The sequence below is a fragment of the Doryrhamphus excisus genome, linkage group LG8 (genome assembly GCF_037039965.1).
Source record: "Doryrhamphus excisus strain RoL-2023G ecotype Guam linkage group LG8, RoL_Dexc_Guam_v1.1, whole genome shotgun sequence".
Classification (NCBI taxonomy): domain Eukaryota; kingdom Metazoa; phylum Chordata; class Actinopteri; order Syngnathiformes; family Syngnathidae; genus Doryrhamphus; species Doryrhamphus excisus.
The window spans coordinates 2,970,978-2,989,207 of NC_136364.1; the positions used below are offsets into that span (position 1 = coordinate 2,970,978).

At 40.9% G+C, this 18,230-nt stretch overlaps 1 protein-coding gene across 4 annotated transcripts in view; it reads left to right on the forward strand.

Annotated features, from left to right (window-relative positions):
- The window catches only part of LOC131134774 (neurobeachin-like), a 189,633-nt gene that overhangs the window by 41,328 nt on the left and 130,075 nt on the right, over window positions 1–18,230 (forward strand). For all 4 annotated transcript variants that reach the window (XR_013627937.1, XM_078792628.1, XM_058080378.2 and 1 more), the window contains exons 11-18: window positions 2,075–2,183; window positions 4,750–4,902; window positions 6,080–6,248; window positions 13,762–13,841; window positions 15,158–15,220; window positions 15,616–15,713; window positions 16,077–16,169; window positions 18,088–18,196. Coding sequence is in view for 3 of the 4 variants with exons in the window: in XM_078792628.1 (XP_078648754.1) it covers window positions 2,075–2,183; window positions 4,750–4,902; window positions 6,080–6,248; window positions 13,762–13,841; window positions 15,158–15,220; window positions 15,616–15,713; window positions 16,077–16,169; window positions 18,088–18,196 (874 nt within the window). In the remaining variant the exon portion in view is untranslated. The remainder of the gene's footprint in view (window positions 1–2,074; window positions 2,184–4,749; window positions 4,903–6,079; window positions 6,249–13,761; window positions 13,842–15,157; window positions 15,221–15,615; window positions 15,714–16,076; window positions 16,170–18,087; window positions 18,197–18,230) is intronic.

Here is an 18,230-nt window from a genome sequence, read left to right on the forward strand (position 1 = left end):
TTGGCTTTTCCCTTCAGGGTTTGCCACAGCAAATCAATCTCCTCCATCCAACCCTGTCCCGCGCATCTGTCTCTCTCGCACCAACTATCCCACATCCTCCTTCACTACATCCATAAACCTCCTCTTTGGTCTTCCTCTAGCGCCTCCAAGGCCTCTGACGTGTAATGTCACACTGATGTACTTGATCCTAATCCTATCCATCCTGGTCACTCCCAATGAGAACCTCAGCATCCTCATGTCTGCTACCTCCAGTTCTACTTCCTGTCTTTTCCTCTGTGGCACTGTCTCTAGACCAAACAACATCAACTGTCTCACCGCAGTTTTATATACCTTTATACCTTATACCTGAAACACAAAACCTTACACCATTTCAGCCTCCACAGCCTATCACAATCCGTCAGTATATAACAGATATTAGGGTTTGATTTATGTGTTCGGTCGTCCCTGGCTACATCACTGTTCAACATCGTTCCTCTTCCTATCACGGTTTTCTGGATATTTTCCAAACTTATCGTAATGATCATTTTCTGATGTCAAAGACTTGCACATTAGTTTACTGAAAAAGACAGGTTGTCCTATATTCAGGGTCTAGAGTTTTATACATGCAGACCAACCTTTTCCAAGTGAATCAGGGCTTTTGTTCCTGTCACTCTCACACATCAATCACCTGGAAAGGCACATAGCCAATACAATATTAGTCAAATATAAATTGGAACCTTGGTTAGCATCCTCGCCGGTTAGCATCTGAGTGTTTTGTTTTGTTTATGGCAACCAGAACCGGACGTTACATCACTTGTCTATGATGTAATCAGATGACTATCATAAATGTAAAATCAGTTTTATAATTACAGTACAGTAAGACAATTTTAAATGCATACAAGGTTACTTTTACCTTCATTGAAGACTACTGTTCCCAGACACGATGTGGCAGTGAGACACATCAACACACCATAATCATGTTTATTTCTTGAATTTAACAGTTTCTCACCTTTTATCAAAATGTTGCCACTTTGGTTACCGTATTGAGGTGAGAAACACTATTGAATTCAAGAAACAACTCATGCCAAAACAGGAAGGTGGTGGTGGTTGACCTCGCTGCCACGTCGTGTGTTTGGGGGCAATCGCCAAGAATCATTTTTTTACCTTGAATATTCATTTACCCCATTCATTCATCATTTATATGTATTTATATGCATTTTGAATCACTTTCTGCATTTCTTATTATTAATTCCCTTACTGCACTGAGATACCTGAAACCGTCACCCGTTGTAAAAAATGTTACATATCTTACAAAATCTTACATACAAATACTGCAGAACACTGTCTCTATATGGACAACACACATACTTTTTTTAATACGCATGTGTACATGTCTATCGTCTTTATTAATGGTGTTTCACACAAGTCATGTAGGTAAGAGTAGTACATATTTGTAGTATTACCAGTATGACAACCTGGTTTGCATGTAATGTTTAATAGTTTGGGCCATGCCACATGCCCAGATAAGGTTTCCAAGAAACCCCATAAATAGATGTAGCATACTACCCATAAAGTTACTCACAAGCAAAAAGGTTTATTATATAAACATATAATTAAACTCACACCTTTGCAAATGACGAAGGTAATCATTTCAAAGAAAGCATTCCTTTCTGAGATCATGAATTTTTATTAAAGTGCAACAACAGTTGGAAGGAATAAATAAGCGAGCCGACACTTGCTTCGAGCAAACAGACGAAGCGACACTCGATCACACGACTTTGTATGCATGTAGTGCATCTCTGGGCCAGCCTGCACTGGAGTGATTGTGTCCTTGTTATTGTTGTGCTTGAGTGGAGGCCACCAGAGAATGTGAGGCAAAGCCGATTACCGAGCGTCACCCGGCACCGCTGTCACTCAGCCAAAGGCTTCAGCTGAACAACGGAAAAAGGCACCTTCAGCGGACCTTTTCTGGCTCTTTATGGGCTTTTTACATGTTAATTCATCCCTTCACTTGACCTTATATTGACACAAGCCAAATTTTGTGGTGCTGTCTTACAGTGATAACCATCGGTTATCTGTCTTGTGCTTTTTCTAGCGCTACTCTCCTGGCCTTTCTGGTGGAGCTGCTTAAAAGTTCTGTTGCCATGCAGGAACAGATGCTCGGAGGGAAGGGCTTTTTGGTGATTGGATACCTCCTAGAAAAGGTAACACAAAGAGAACCTTCACTAAAGTGACATCACTTTGTCACTCGGTGTCTTACCTTGCCAACTATTTATTTTTTTCCTCCGCTATATTGCGACTCCCCCCTGGCCAGCTTTCACACTCTCACGTATGGCTCCATCTGTTCAAGATATGTTTAAACCACACTTCTCCTGCACATTCATTACACTCTCTTCTGGCCATTGCTGAGTTTCCACCTGGGCAGAGAGCAGGTGACACTAAGGTGGAAATGTGTCAAAGTAGAAATTCCATGCAAAGTATAACTTTTTCCTCAAAGACTGAGGCCATGAGAACATGTGCTCTTGCTTATTGGTCCTTTAAGTTGATATCACATGTGCTATTATGGTAATGGTTTTATTTCATTTGAACATGCATCAGATTACAATTGAGTGCATCCCATAATCAGTTCACAGGTCCAAAAGGAAGCAAAGTTTATTAAATCCTACCCCTCCATCTGGTACTTTTACAATCAGTAACTGTTACATTTGTTCACTTCCTGCTTTCCATAATACAGTTTAAGGTTTTTTTTTTTTTAATAAAATATTTATTATTTTTTAAAATAATGTACCTCGTACTGACCATACAATGACATAATGGGTACCATAGTAACTGTCAATATTGTGACATACATATATATATATATATATATATATATATAGCACATCATGACTGGTTCAAGACTCTTCTTCCTTGTATTTAGCAAACATCAACTGCTTGTATTGTTTCTTGAATTGGCTCATCGTTGTGCATTGTTTGACTTCCTTACTCAATCCATTCCATAGTTTGATTCCACATACTGAAATGCTATGGCTTTTTAATGTAGTCCTAGCATATATAAGTGTTTCAAATTTAGTTCTCCCCTGAGATCATATTTCTCCTCTCTTGTAGAGAAATATTGGATTACATTTTTAGGTAATTGGTTGTTTTTAGCCTTATGCATTATTTTAGCTGTTTGAAGATGAACTATATCAGCAAGTTTAAGTATTTGTGATTTTAGAAATAAGGAGTTAGTATGTTCTCTGTATGTAACATTTGTAAAGCATGCGGTACAAAAACCTGAGCAATGAATGAATTAACACTATCATGTGAAATACACACCCTTTCTTGTGTACATCTCACGTATTACTTAGCTTAGAACTTTATTCCGAAACCACTTGTCAAACTCAGGCCCAGGGGCCAAATCCGGCCCGTGCTACAATTTCATCCAGCCCGCGGAACTGATTGGAAAATAGCATTGAGTTGGCCCACCTCACGGACCTTATTGCGAAAAGTGCTCACAGCGATCTGAGTAAGTAAGCGATTCCTCCAGTATAAACTACTCCTCTGGCATTTTGGTTTTAGAAGTGGAAACTATTCTTAATAAGAGTGCCAGATTCAGACCAAATGAGAAGATAATGTAACTATTATACGCTGTCCGTAAAAAAAAATAACACCTTAAAAAGGCAATCAAAAGTGATCATTTTAGTTATAGTACAGCATGCACAGTAATGCATGATCTTTTTCATCTCCGAGTTACACAGCACATGGATTGTGATGTGTTTGTGTTGTTATAAAACACTGCAGATTTTGACATTGAGACAATGATGCTAAGGTGGTCAATCAGCAATCACTTTATCTTGGCCGGGCTCAATGCTCAATTTCTGGCCTCCCCCGGAGCCTTGCTGGGCGCACTCCAGGCTGAGCACCTTCCTGCCTCCAGGCACCATGGCTGCTGGAGGCTCCCTTCCCTCCCCCCTCCACACTTTCCTACCTTCCATGAAGCCTTTCTTGGGGTGTGCATAACAGCCGGGCAGCACTCACACATGAGGTTTTTAAAAATGAAGCTCTTTTGTGGTTAAGAAAATTCATAATGGTTATATTCAAGTTCAATACTATTTGAAAATAACACTGTGAGAAAATTATAATAACATTCACGTCATATATTTTTTTTAAATCATGGAGAAATTCGACATTTCATCCAAAAAGAACTGTGGCAAGCAACCTCATTGAAACCATGCAAATTTTTATTATGAACTATTTTAAATGTATGTATTTTTTAAAATATTTCCATTTTTGTATTTTGAAATTATAATTATATATGCGTTATAAAGTATATATAATACATCATATAGTGTGTGTATACATACACCTGCACACAAATATTCCATCCATTTTCTATACCGCTTATCCTCACGAGGGTCTCAGGGGAATGCTGCAGCTGTCTTTGGGCGAGAGGCGGGGTGCACCCTGGATATAGACAACCATTCATACCTATGGAAAATTTGGTGTCGCCAATTAACCTAGCATGTTTTTGGAATGTGGGCGGAAACTGGAGTACCCAGAGAAAACCCAGAACATGCAAACTCCACACAGAGATGACCAAGCGGAGAATCGAACCCGGTTCTTCTCGATCTCCTGACTGTGTGGCCTACATGCTTACCACTCTCCCACCATGCAACCCACACAAATACTAAATATACTGTATATTTTGTTTTGTTACTACTACTAGCTGGTAATCGCTCCCATGTTTCTGCTCATTTGTTAGATCTTGCTTTGTTGTTCTTCCCACAGTCGTCACGGGTGCACATCACCAGGTCCGTGCTGGAGCAGTTCCTCGCATTTGCTAAATATCTGGATGGGCTCACGTTTGGGGCGCCCCTCCTCAAGCAGCTGTGCGACCACATCCTGTTCAATGCTGCCATCTGGATCCACACCCCTGCCAAGGTGAGCCCGCATAGGTAACTCATATCGTCCAAGACAGAGTTTCCTGGCATCTTTTTGCCCATATCAATAAATAAATGAGATATCACAGAAGCTGTGTGCTTGTTGAAAATGCACTTGTCTCCAGAAAGCGGCTGGGACCAAGCATGAATAAATATGTGAAATAAATGCTAAATTGTTTGGAGGCTTTCCTGCTACCGTCCTCCAAAGTAGAGCACCGAGAGAGATGGAGAGGGAGTGAGTAAAAAAATGAGAGAAACATTGAGGTAATGAAGTGGGTTAGACCACTTTTAGATACATTGGTACCCAGAGCAGCACTGACTGCCTCCCTGAGGACATGCCACACAATCCATGTATCCTCTGCACTCTCTTTCCTCCAGCAGCTAGTTGTGTAAATGATGGCGGCATGCAGCCAGCATCCAACACACAACACTTGGAAGACTTCAAGCCACTGGATAATGTTTTTGTGCTTTTCTGTTGTCATTGAAATAACAGAGTGGTGTTTACTTATCACCACTGTTTCATTTCAGGCCACGATGTGCATCAACTTGAAAAATGCATCCCCTTTGTGCATAACTACATTGCGTTATTAATGAAATTATTATGGGGGAAGTGCAAAAGAGGACACCAAATGTTTTTTTTTTTTGTGAAATAATAAAGTCATGCAAGGTCATGATATGCTGTCTCAAACCACCAGTACATTTGTGTACACAGATGTAGTGCTGTCCCAAATCAATTACTGTCACTGCATACTTAATCGCAATATTTACCTGCTTCCTCTCCCCTCCTTATTGATGGTCAATTGCAACTACCTGTCAGAGCACACTCTGGAATTTACAATAACCCAAACTGAATGTATTATTTTTTTCTCATTTGAAGGTGGGTTGTGTCCAGTAACATTTGGGTATTGACAGTGCACTGCATTTTTTTTCCAGCGTGAACACACTTATGCGCTCAAAAAAAAAAAAACATAGAAGTGCCCAAATTGAGACGTAGCCCAACTATCACAGACTTCAGTATTTATTAAAAACGAAAAGAAGAAGAAAAAGAAAAATCCTTCTAAAACAGGGACTAAGGTGACTTTTAAGGATTCCTTGTATTCCACTGACAGCTACAGTTGTATATTTTTCAAATGTACTTAAAGTTCCATCTATGATAGATGCATGTGTTTGCACTGCAGATCCAGCTGTCTCTCTACACTTACCTTTCCTCCGAGTTCATCGGCACAGCAACCATCTATAACACCATTCGACGAGGCGGCACGGTGCTCCAGCTGATGCACACGCTCAAGTACTACTACTGGGCTGTCAACCCCGCAGATGGCAGCGGCATCACCCCGAAGGGTCTCGGTGAGCGCATGCACTGTTAGCAACGGGGAGCCTATTGGTGCCTGGTGTGGTCCATGCCGCTTGAAATTAGAAATGCTATAATTGCTCAAATATTGGCTTTCACTCTCAATTAATTATTATTTATTTGCGGGGGAAATGATCACATGCTGTACCGATGAAATGTTTGGAGACATTTTCTCATGCGGTTGAAAGGGATGGTCCAAACATTTTACTGCTAGTGTGTAAATATTATTTAATAGTATTATGGAAATGCATTTGTACAAATACAGGCCTCCCCTTCCCTTGTTTTTTCATAGAAAATAACCATAGGATTTATGAGTTTGCTTGTGAAACAAAAGTATGCTTATGCTAATGAGCCTGTTTAGAAAATGAATGTGTTTTTCCTCACACTGCTATTTCAAAACATAACTGTGGTTCGTCCTGATATATTGGCTTTGTAGTCGCTACTGTTTTATTCTGGGCATTTGCACACACGCTGTTTTGGTTCTTTTATTATTTAATTATTTATTTTACATTATTTGAGCATTTTATCTTTTCATCAAATAGTTGAGGAAACTGCAATACACAAACTTCTCCAAACTTTTACTTTTTTGGAATTTTTGCAGTCCTTATGTGAAGCATGAACACATTTCCTTCCTTTTCTGTGCATTCTCGCACAAGAAAACAAGTTAATATGACCTAGCTAACAATGGACATCATGAGAAATATATATTTTGCTGCTAAAATATCCTAAAAAAAACTGCAACAATGTTCCATTTACACGACTTAATTCTATATTAACCAAGCTACAGCAATATTGTTATTGTAGTAGCTAACACAAAAAAACTGTATTTATCTGGCGGACTGTTGTCGCTGTATCTATGCTGCTGTTGTTGACAGAAATAGCGTAAGTTCTATTCGTGATGAGAAATGAATGCACCTAGTAAAGATGTTTCGGTAATGTTTTAAATCTTCAACATTCAGCAAGACACTGTAAATATAATTACTGGGCAAGTCCATAATTATCATCAATGTCTGTGTCCTTGCATGATTACAGCATGCGTATCAAACGATAAAACGCTGTCGAAATGTGTGTCCCGATGATGTGCATTGTTAGCTAGCTCATATTAACTCTTTTTCTGCTGTTATAATGCACAGTAAAGGGAAAGAAATATGTGTTCATGTTGCACATCAGGATTGTGAATGATGGGTAAAATTCCCCCCAAAACGTTTAAGTGCTGGAATAAAAGTGGAACGTCAGAAGACATTTTCAATTTAGTTTGTTTCTCACTAGTACTATAATTGTTCAATTAAAATAAGGCTTTTTGCATTTATGTATGTATATTATAACAAGTCTCAGCTACGGGGGTGTTGTTTATCATTGTCATCAACTGGTTTCCACCTTTTTCATCATCACATACTTCCCATGAACAGTGTGTGGAAAGTGTCCTTGAAGTGTCACTTTTACTATCCATTCTCCTTTTACCGAGTTTTATTAACAACCTATCACTCGCAACCTTTTTTTCCACGACAGCTGGGTTTATCCCACATCCACGTCGCGATGAAATCTGCTCATTGCCGCTTAAATCCTGGTGGTTTAATAGCACTTGTCACGCTGTCAAAGGGGATTCCTGCCATTGTTAGCGACGCTGTCACTGCTAATTTCTCTGAATAAATTAGCGCCTGACAGTTTGGGGTGAAGATTTATTCTCATGGGTCGTGCGAGAGATGAGTCAAGGCCTATATTCTCCTATAATTGATTTCCCACTAATAGACGGAGTGACCTTTTTAGGTTGAGTTTAGCTTGGTCATGATGACAACATACAAAGCAACAGAATACAGTGGAACCTGGGTTAGCATCAATAATTTGTTCCAGAAAGTTTGACTCTAACTGAAACGGTTGCTGACTGAAACATCTTTTCCCCATAGGAAATCATCAAAATCAAATAAACCATTCCAGAGAGCCAAAACACAAATATTTTTTTTGCTTTAACTTCTAAATGCATATACAATGAAAGGGCTGAATGAACATTTGCGATTAGTTATTTCTTGTATTCAACAAAGTTTCGCACTGAGCCAAAGAAAGTTCCAAGCGCCAAGATTTTGATAAAGAAGGTGAAAAACACTTGAATTAAAAATACTGACAACACAGGAAATAATGACTAATACTGACAAAACAGCAAAATGATTTCCGTGTTCTGTGTGTGTGATGCTACCTCATCTTTGGGAACGCTTACATCAAGGATAACTTGTAACTTTACTCAACTAAAGTAAAACTTACCTTAAATGTTCATGGCACAGTATTGTACGCTAACCCGGAAAATGTACGTAAGTCAAGGCAAGATTTTGGCCTAAACTTTTGTCAATTGATATGTGCCCCGTGATTGTCTGGCGACCAGTCCAGGGTGCACCCCGCCTCTCACCCGAAGACAGCTGGGATAGACTCCAGCACCCCCACGATCCTCATGAGGATAAGCGATAGAAAATGAATGAATGAATGAAAGATCCGCTGACCTGGATGGACGCTAGCCAGGGTTCCATTGTACATCTTTAATCTTTCATAATGCTGTACAAGAATATGCCCATACTATTGTAACAGTGTTTTAAGAACGTAACAAGAGTCGTTAGTATAGATCTGAAACTTGGATGTAATTTGAAGTAGTCAGTGTACACGCTTGTGTAGCAGTATAGATTTACTATTCACTGAAAGAGTCAACACCCAGCCGTTACCGTCTAAATCACTGGCAACACAAGTGAGGACACCTCACAAAAGACAATTTACCTAACCAAATTGTGTCCTATCGGCTCCTGCATACCCCTGCCACCCTAGTGAGGATAAGCGGCATAGAAATAAGTGTTCTTGGTGTCAATATTTAGTGTGAGCATCGTTGTTACCTTATTCCTCTTGGGCATGGAATTGAACAGAGTTGCACAGGTTTTACTGGAATACTTCTTCACTCCTCCATGATGACATCACTGGTGGAGCCGGCTTCCTTCCAGTGGAGGAAACATACTTGTCCACTCCACCACCTGCATTTGTCATTTTGAAAGTGTTATGGTTCCTTATCATGCTGTTTCCCAGAGGTGTGATCATGCACTGCCTTACAATGTCTGAGTACATGTTGGATTCATGTTTCCCATCAATGAACCACAGCTCCCCTGTGCTGGTGGCACTCATGCAGTCTCCCTTCTCTACCGAAGAGCACACCAAACATGCATAAGTCATTAAAGCCACTAGAGTGTGTGATGCAATTTGGATTCCAGATGAAGGCTGAGCAACTCCTGCCTGTAAAAGCTGCCCCTGGAGTACTGGCGGTGTGTTTGTGTGGAGTTTGCATGTGCTGCAATGCAGGGTATAGGTTGATAGGTTGATCTGAGCAGATAGAAGGCAACTTACTGGTCTTGATTGTTTTTCAGTGCGCTCTGCAATTAAGCCTTTCTATGTAGGGTCCTTTAAACAAAGGCAATAAAATGGCGTCCGTTGTATGGACTGATGGCTCATGAAGACAAATCTCAAAATGGATCGCTTCCCTCCTCCAGGTCTTTTGCAGCACAGGTCTAGAGCCATTAATCTAAGCTTGATTTGGCAGGTCTGTCATTGTCGACTGAGAAATGACCAAACAAAAGGCGCGCATAAAGAGGGGGCGAGTCGAGTAAGTAATGAAGTGTTCAATTATAGGGACACGGGGAGGACATTTCAAACAGGGGCTCTGTGCCGTCTCGTCCTCCCCTCAGGTTTTTAATAGTGAATGCTTTTGAATTAAAGCCATATATCATTCAGTTATGTGCAAAATCACCTCTGAGAGACGCCGACTTTTTCCAGACATCTTCCTTTGAGGTACCCAACACATACTCTGTCTCAATCAACAGCCCTCTCCCTTTGTCTCTGTTCCCCGCTTGGTAATGGACAATGAAAAGCCGCTTAGCTCGTCATGGTGCTCACTTCCAAACGCCTTTCTCCGGCTAAAATTTTCTGGGCAAAATCAGTTCTAACGGACGTGCCTCTGAGGAGTAATGTCATTTGAGGGCTTCTGGTTAAATTATGTGTGCGCTCCACCTGATGGATTGCCCTTATGGAAGGGGACACATGACTGATTATGGTGTTTTTCAAAATTGGCCAGCTTTAGACAGCCAGTATTTACACCTGCAATCCTGAGAACCACTGGGGATTTTCATTTAGGACAAGAAAACAACCCTGAATTTGATGGGAATTTCCCACAATGCCTTTTCATCACTGTCTGTTTCCATTCATTCCTGTTACTAAATCCTTTCCTCCTATCACTTACTGTTGGTTTGAATTATAAGAATGCAAATAACACAGACTTAAGCATATGAGAGCCTTTGCTTGCTTAAAGGCGCCCAGCCTTCGGAGGCAGAACTCATACTTATGTCTATGCTATCACATAACAAGCATGAGTCATGAAGTTGAGCACATGACTGCATTAATCACGTTGAAATAAATCATTTTTCAATAATCTCCCTCTGCCCTTGGGGTGCACGAAACACTGTAATCTGCAATCGAGAAACAAGAGCTGCACTGAAGCTGTTTAACATAATTGCTTGTGAATAACTCCAATGCATTGGTGGCTGTGGTAATAATGTTCTTATTAGCCCTTCCCTGTCACACTCTTGTCTCGGCACAACGTTTTCCTCCTCTCTATTAATCAACGTCGAGATACTTAACCGTTCTCCACGAACCCTCGGGGGAGCCTTGTCATTGATTACACTGCTTTTGGTAGAGCTGTGTGTCTGCCGTCATTCCCAGCACGTGTTACATGAACACATGTCCACTGAAGGTGGAGTTCTTCAGGGTGACTGATATCAAGGACAGGCCAGTTTGACCTATGTACCCCAGTAGAACTTAACTATTATTCTCTTTGCAGTCATTGGATGTCCCTGCAGGTGGATACCTCAAAGTTTATGGATCAGTGCAAAAATACAGATACTGCTTATACCAAACTTTGTGATACCGGTGTTATATATATTACATTGTCAATATTTTGTCCGCATGTGTGTTCCAGAGAAGCAGTTAGAATTCATGAGAGGACAATGATATAAATAATAAGTTATCCTTAAGTCAATGGCGATGCGTACCACACAGCTGTAATTGGTAGCCTTTTGGTGTACAGAATTTCATGTTTTTCTCTTTCACAAAAGCACCAAAAAGTCAGCCAAAACATAATTAACCATGGCTGAAGTTGGTGAGCGCCTCAGCAAAGAAATATGCAACATGGGAATATTATGTATATTATGTAAATATGAGCAGCTTTGTGACAATGTATGCAAAACTAATAATGGATTGGATTCATTTAGTGCCTTTAAAGATACCCAAAACGCTTCACAGTGAATTCTAGTGTCCATTCACTCCACAGTCACACAGGGATGCTGGACCACAGCTGCCCTGGGGTAGACTGACGGAAACTTGGCTGGCAATTCATGCCTATGGCCTCTCCGGCCACCAGTGTGGGCAGCACTGGAGGCATAGTGGTAAATACACAATAGTGACTGGGTTGGACGGGTACGAACCACCAACCGTCTGGTTTCTAGATGACTCGTTCTATCTGATGTCCAACAATAATCTGGATGTTCCTTCAGTCATCAGTGTGGTAGTGACTACGCTGTAACATGATTCAGCTCTTCACAATGTCCAGATATGCAGAATTTCCTACCAGTAGGACCGGACTACCATCTAACACACAAATTACTTCTCAACGAATACGGCCCTGGACTGCACGTTAGACACCCCTCGGTTAAGGGCTACATGGCTTAAAAATGGCTGACCTACAGGATCAGAATTCGGGTGGTGTATTCATATTGGGCTCTGAGAGTCCTTATTTTCTATGACCTCAGTTCAGACTCGAGTGGGTAGCACAAAAATCTTCTACTTTGTACTGAACATTTGAGAAGCACTGCTTTTGTGCTTCCAGAGGGAAGAATGAACATACTGTAAATGATTTTCGCTGTCTACTTTTCTCTCCCAAGAGAGTGCCATGTGAATTTATTTGTTGTCCATGACTGTCATGTCTCTGTCCTCCCCCTCTGTATCTGTCACTCATCTATCTGTCCTTTCTCTTCATTTGTTTCCTACTTGTTTCTCTTTTCTTCACTCATTCTTCCATGTTTCCCGCTTTGTCGGTGGATAGTGGTCAGGGTTCCTGATTGAATCAACCAGTAAAGTCAAAGTCTTAAAAAGATGTACCAGTCAAAATAGAACCACCCAGTCAAAATTGAAAATGCTTAAATCGTTTATTGACTGTAGGTCCAGGTCCTCATTGTAGAGTGTCTAGATTTTTGGCCAGAATAAACATAAAACTTTATCATAGTAAATATTTGACATCCATCCATCCATTTTCTATGCCGCTTCTCCTCACTAGTGTCACAGGTATGCTGGAGCCTATCCCAGCTGTCTTCGGGCGAAGGGCGGGGTACACCCTGGACTGGTCGCATTTTTGACATTTTCAAACTTAATGAATGGATTTCTTTAATGGGGGAGGAAATGTACAGCAAATTTGTTTGCCACCACAGCAGGCTGCCCAGACAGAATGTGTGATGATGACCCTAGAAGAGGCAATAGATCACATTACAAAGTAGCAAAGCGGTGTCTCAAATGTCCTGGCTGCTCTCCACAATACGGCAATACAATAAAATCTTCCCAACGGAGTTTGGGTTTTATACTATATTGTAAAATATTTTTATTTTAATTTAAATGATCATTTCAAACAATGAGTTGATTAACATCCCAAAATAGATTGCGTTTGGAGCTTCCACTGAAGCTTCTTAAACGCTCAGAGTCTTTGAAGCTGATTCTGATCCGTCATTTGGATCGGCACCAAAATGTAATGACTTCATTCTTGGCCCATTACCTCCGTATTCTTTTGGCAACTGGTTATGTGCCTGTGTAAACATGCGAACCAACAAACAGCCATAAAACCTTAATCTCCAGGACAAGATGGATAGCTGGTGGTCATTCCATCCTAATTTGGGCCGGACCACCCAAGCAGTTTTAATGAGAAGTTGGCTCATGTGATGGACAGGTGTGACCTTGGCTTTTAGTGCCTCTGCACGACATGTCAGCCAAGGCTGCCTGGGATGTACGCTGACATTTGATACAACATTAACGCTCAATTTATTTTTTAGATGCCTTTAATGACCCTCCCCGAGGCTTGCCATCGCTGCATGAAATGTTTCTGATATAGAATGTATTTTTTGTACGTGTTAGAGCTAGTAAAGGTTCACTGTGTGGAGTTGATGAATGTGCAGTTGTGCATGAGACAATGTTTTTTTAATCATAAGAAGCTGAATTTACTGTTCAAAGCTGGGGGATGCAAGAGTGTGTGTGTAAAATATGTACCCCTTTCTCCCAACACAAGGCATCAGTAGCTCATTACTGTGACTTCAAACAGTAACTCCACATCATTAAAATCGACCAAGAGTAAAATAAGAATGAACAACAACAATATAAACAAGACGGCGGCTGTACATTACGTTGTTCAACTGCTCTACCTCACTCTCTCTTTTTCTCCCCTTGCTACAGATGGTCCAAGGCCGACCCAGAAAGAAATCATCTCTCTGCGGGGGTTCATGCTTCTCTTCCTCAAGCAACTCATCTTGAAGGTACCCCCCCCCCCACCCCCCTGAGCTGCACTCTGTAATCCTTTAAAGGCTTCTGATCGCCTCATTTATCTTTTTGTCTAACCCTTGTTTAAAGGGTAGTTCCAGTTGTACTAACAGGGTTTTAAACAGAATGGCACTCAAAATAAGGCTGCATTTTGAAATTATAGCTCTCATATGATAGTATTATTCAACAGTGTTACTGTCAGTCTTGATTTTAGTAAGCCCTGCTGAGATAATGCCGATGCCTAACGTCTAAAAATCACTATTATGCACTTCTTACATACACTGTACTTGACCAACTTAATAGATATCGTATATTGCATATGCAACCTTTTGCTCAAAGGTATTGTCGGTGAACATCTGCGGCTCTGCGTTTTGTTTTGCTGTATGGGGTGTGATGGATGGAGATGACCACAAACCAGGTTGCAATTGTGGTGCTGATACACAGCCTCTTTATTTTGAATTCAAGTGAAGGAAATGAGTGTGAGTGTGAATGATTGTTCGTTTATATGTGATTGGCTGGTGACCAGTCCAGGGTGTACCCCGCCTCTCGCCCGCTGGGATAGGCTCCAGCATACCCGCTATGCTAGTGAGGATAATATAGAAAATGGAATGAATGGATAAAGGAAATTGAACTCCTAATATCCAAATGAATCCCTAAACATTGTAAAATTACTAAGTGTGTCTTGCGACAGGGTTGTCTTGTCTCATAGACCGAATGTAACCTTGAATCTCGTATAAACACTTAGATTGGACAAAAACAATATTTCACAGTGATTGTATGCTGCTTACCTTCACATAGAGGAAATGGAACTGAAGGTCAGAGAACAGCAAACACCCAAGAAAAAGTAAAGAAATTGAGTGACACAACCACAGTGACACAATTTTACACTGTAGTCGTGTCACACTTTACATAAAGGAGTGGGACCAGCAATACTGACATCCTATCTAATAGATTAGCCTCTTTTCTGAAGGAAGAACATTCCAGTTTCCACATCTGTAGCTGATAGTTAGCAGAGCTCCAGGCTTTATTTTAAGGTATGTAGTAAAGCTTCTTTCTTTTCCGTTAAACACGCCCTGTATGGACGTGTCTGAGGCGGTGGTATGTCCATCATGTCTCATGATAAAAGACCTTAGAGACGCATGCCGTGAAGTCATCTTTATAACAGTGGACAAAGTGTTTTGGAGTCTGTTTCTCCACAATGAGGGCAATCTGTCTGTCTGTGTTTGTTACTAGAGATGGTTTCTGTCTGTACTGTGCCTGTACTGTACAATGTTTAATTCATATCCGCTCTCCCATTTTTGCATTCCATCAGGACCGAGGTGTGAAGGAGGACGAGCTGCAGAGCATTCTCAACTATTTGTTAACAATGCATGAGGTACATGCTGCAAGTGTCTTCACTCACTACGTTTCATCTCGGGCTCCTTTTTCTTTTGTGTCATCTAATCAAGATCTCTTGAGTTATCCTGTATACATTATACAAACAAAAGTAATTACACAGAGTGAAAATGGAAGGAAGCCTTAAGCTATAGCAGCTTTCTACAAGGTTTTTGAAGTGTGTACGTACTATATGTTGGCTGTGTTTGACAGACTTCTTTAACACCAAAATCATCCAAACATGCTTTTATGCACCTAGCTTGTGTACTGGGAACAGTACAAAGATTGAAGAATGCAATTGTCAAATGTTTTGCGAATATACGTACATATACCATCCACTGCCCAATCACCAGCTAATGCACACCCCCTGTACATTGTGAATTTGTGGGTCCGCAGGATGAGAATCTGCACGATGTGTTACAGTTGGTGGTTGCCCTCATGTCTGAGCACCCTGCCTCCATGATCCCTGCTTTCGATCAGAGGAATGGGATACGGTGAGTTGAGTTCTCCCGTCTCTGTGGGCAAGAATTGAAGATTTCACTAAATAAAACTAAGGGTCTACGAGACTTGTGTATAATTAATATGTTAATTTCTGTGTGACAAAAGAACATGCGCATGTAAATTAATTTGCATATGGAGTTTACAATGTGACACGGAGGCTCTCGCTAAGCTGACGCAATACAGCCTGAAAGAACGAACACACTCCGTAGTCTCACTGCTTCTAGGGAATTAAGTGTGCCGCTCTTGTGCAGACCTTCTGGTCGGTTTCTTCTTCTTTTTTTTTTTTTTTTAATTATCAGGAATTTATTCCGCATGTGCTGTTGCCAGCTATCTTTTGTCCTTTGTGTGTTTTGCAGGGTAATCTATAAACTTATGGCTTCCAAGAGTGAAAGCATTCAAGTGCAATCCCTCAAAGTGCTGGCATACTTCCTTAAGCATTTGGGACACAAGTAAGTAGCCTTTGTGCATCTACGTGACGTCATTGTTAAGATGCCATCAGGCGCAGCCTCTCAAGGATGCAACTCTTCCAATAGGAAGCAGACTGAATATGTTCTCATGTACATACAATGTGACCCTAACAAAAATAATAATGGTCTGTGTTTGAGTTTGTAGTGCTATTAAGCTACACTACATCATAATGACAGGTGTTCCTAATTATTTATCTACAAATGGATGACTAAATGCTGTAATTGTATACATATTACATATGAAATAAAGAGGATACAGTGTAAAAGTTTTATATGTAACTTTTTTTTTAAACTTTAATAATTTATAGTGCATGATAAAGTGCAAAGGCAAACATAGCTTGATTTGACCACATGGACATTACTGAATAAGCACATTGCACAACACAGTAGCAGCAGAACATGTGTTGCAATAGTGGTAAGGAGCATTAATATTGCTGATCAGTTCATAATTATATACTACTCATTACATATACTGTTCAAACAACAGTATTACAAGTGCAACCAACATTTTAAAGCACGCGCAGATGTACATAAATCGGATGCATTGAACTTCAAATGCAAAAAATAAAATAAAAATACAAAAATAAACTATACCAGTAGGATTCCAAGAGCCGCAGCTCGTAATGCTAATGTTTTTTCTGTCCGGACACTAATTAGGGACCCAGGTGGCTTTTTGCTTTTGTAGACCACACCCCCGATGACTATTGGAGACTTGTAAATTAATTGGAGCATTATCGTCATTCATTCATTCATTTTCTACCACTTATCCTCACGAGGGTGGCGGGGTGCTGGAGCCTATCCCAGCTGTCGCCAGCCAATCACAGGGCACATATAGACAAACAACCATTCACACTCACATTCATACCTATGGACAATTTGGAGTCGCCAATTAACCTAGCATGTTTTTGGAATGTGGGAGGAAACCGGAGTACCCGGAGAAAACCCACGCATGCACGGGGAGAACATGCAAACTCCACACAGAGATTGAACTCAGGTCTCCTAGCTGTGAGGCCTGCGCGCCAACCACTTGTTTGCCGTGCAGCCGCATTATAGTTAAATAAATAAAATAATATGAATGACATTCATATTATTACAGAGTGCATGGAGGTAGCTTAAGCTGTTTGCTGATGACCACTCATGATACTCCAAATGCTGGCACTCCTATCTTGTGTAGTTGATGTAAAAACTAAATCAGGTGTTGCAGTGGTTCTAAACCAACTTAATAATAGTCATAATGTTAAGTTAACATGAATCAAAACTGAAGAATATTATTATCTCATTTTTAGTTTGCAGGCGTATCTAATGTTGTGGCCAGTGTATGATGTTTGTTTTGTAATCCTGACGATGCGTGTCGGAACATCCTGTGTAATGCTGCACAGTGCTGGCAGGAGAGTGCCTGTTGGTGTGTTGCCTGTGATTCATAATGTGGGATGCAGGGATGTATGCTGCAGAAATGGGATTGTGTTGTGTTCACAGTAGTGAGACGTCAAGGTTTGTTGTGTCCCTGGCGCTTGAATGCGGAGAAAAGGGCATCCCAGAAGGGAAAGGTCATCATCTGGATTTGTACTCAGTAGCCTGCCCTTTTACTGAGAAACTGCTTTTTTTTTCTTCCCGCTAAATATGCTTACTTTCCGGGTGGAATCCGGAACAGAAATGTGACAGCGCCCCTGCCTTTCATACAAGTCGTTTGTCACCCATTTGCCTTCTTTGTGCCTCTGTTACATCTTTATTCCATTCCAGGTGCCAGGCTACCTTTTCTTATCATACTACCCCCCCCCCCCCACTCTCAATTTGACAGCAGGCTGTTGTGACATGGTTCCCAGTAGGAGAGGGCTCTTAACGAGGCACTTTTCAGCTAAAGCCCTGCTGCGTTTGCGCGCATATGTGTGTTTATGCACAGGAGGAAGGTGGAGATCATGCACACTCAGAGCCTCTTCACCCTCCTGGGAGAGAAGCTGCTGCTGCACAATGGTGCTATGACGGTGACCACCTACAACACCTTGTATGAGGTAACCAACACTGCGGTATGCAGTCTTTGCACAG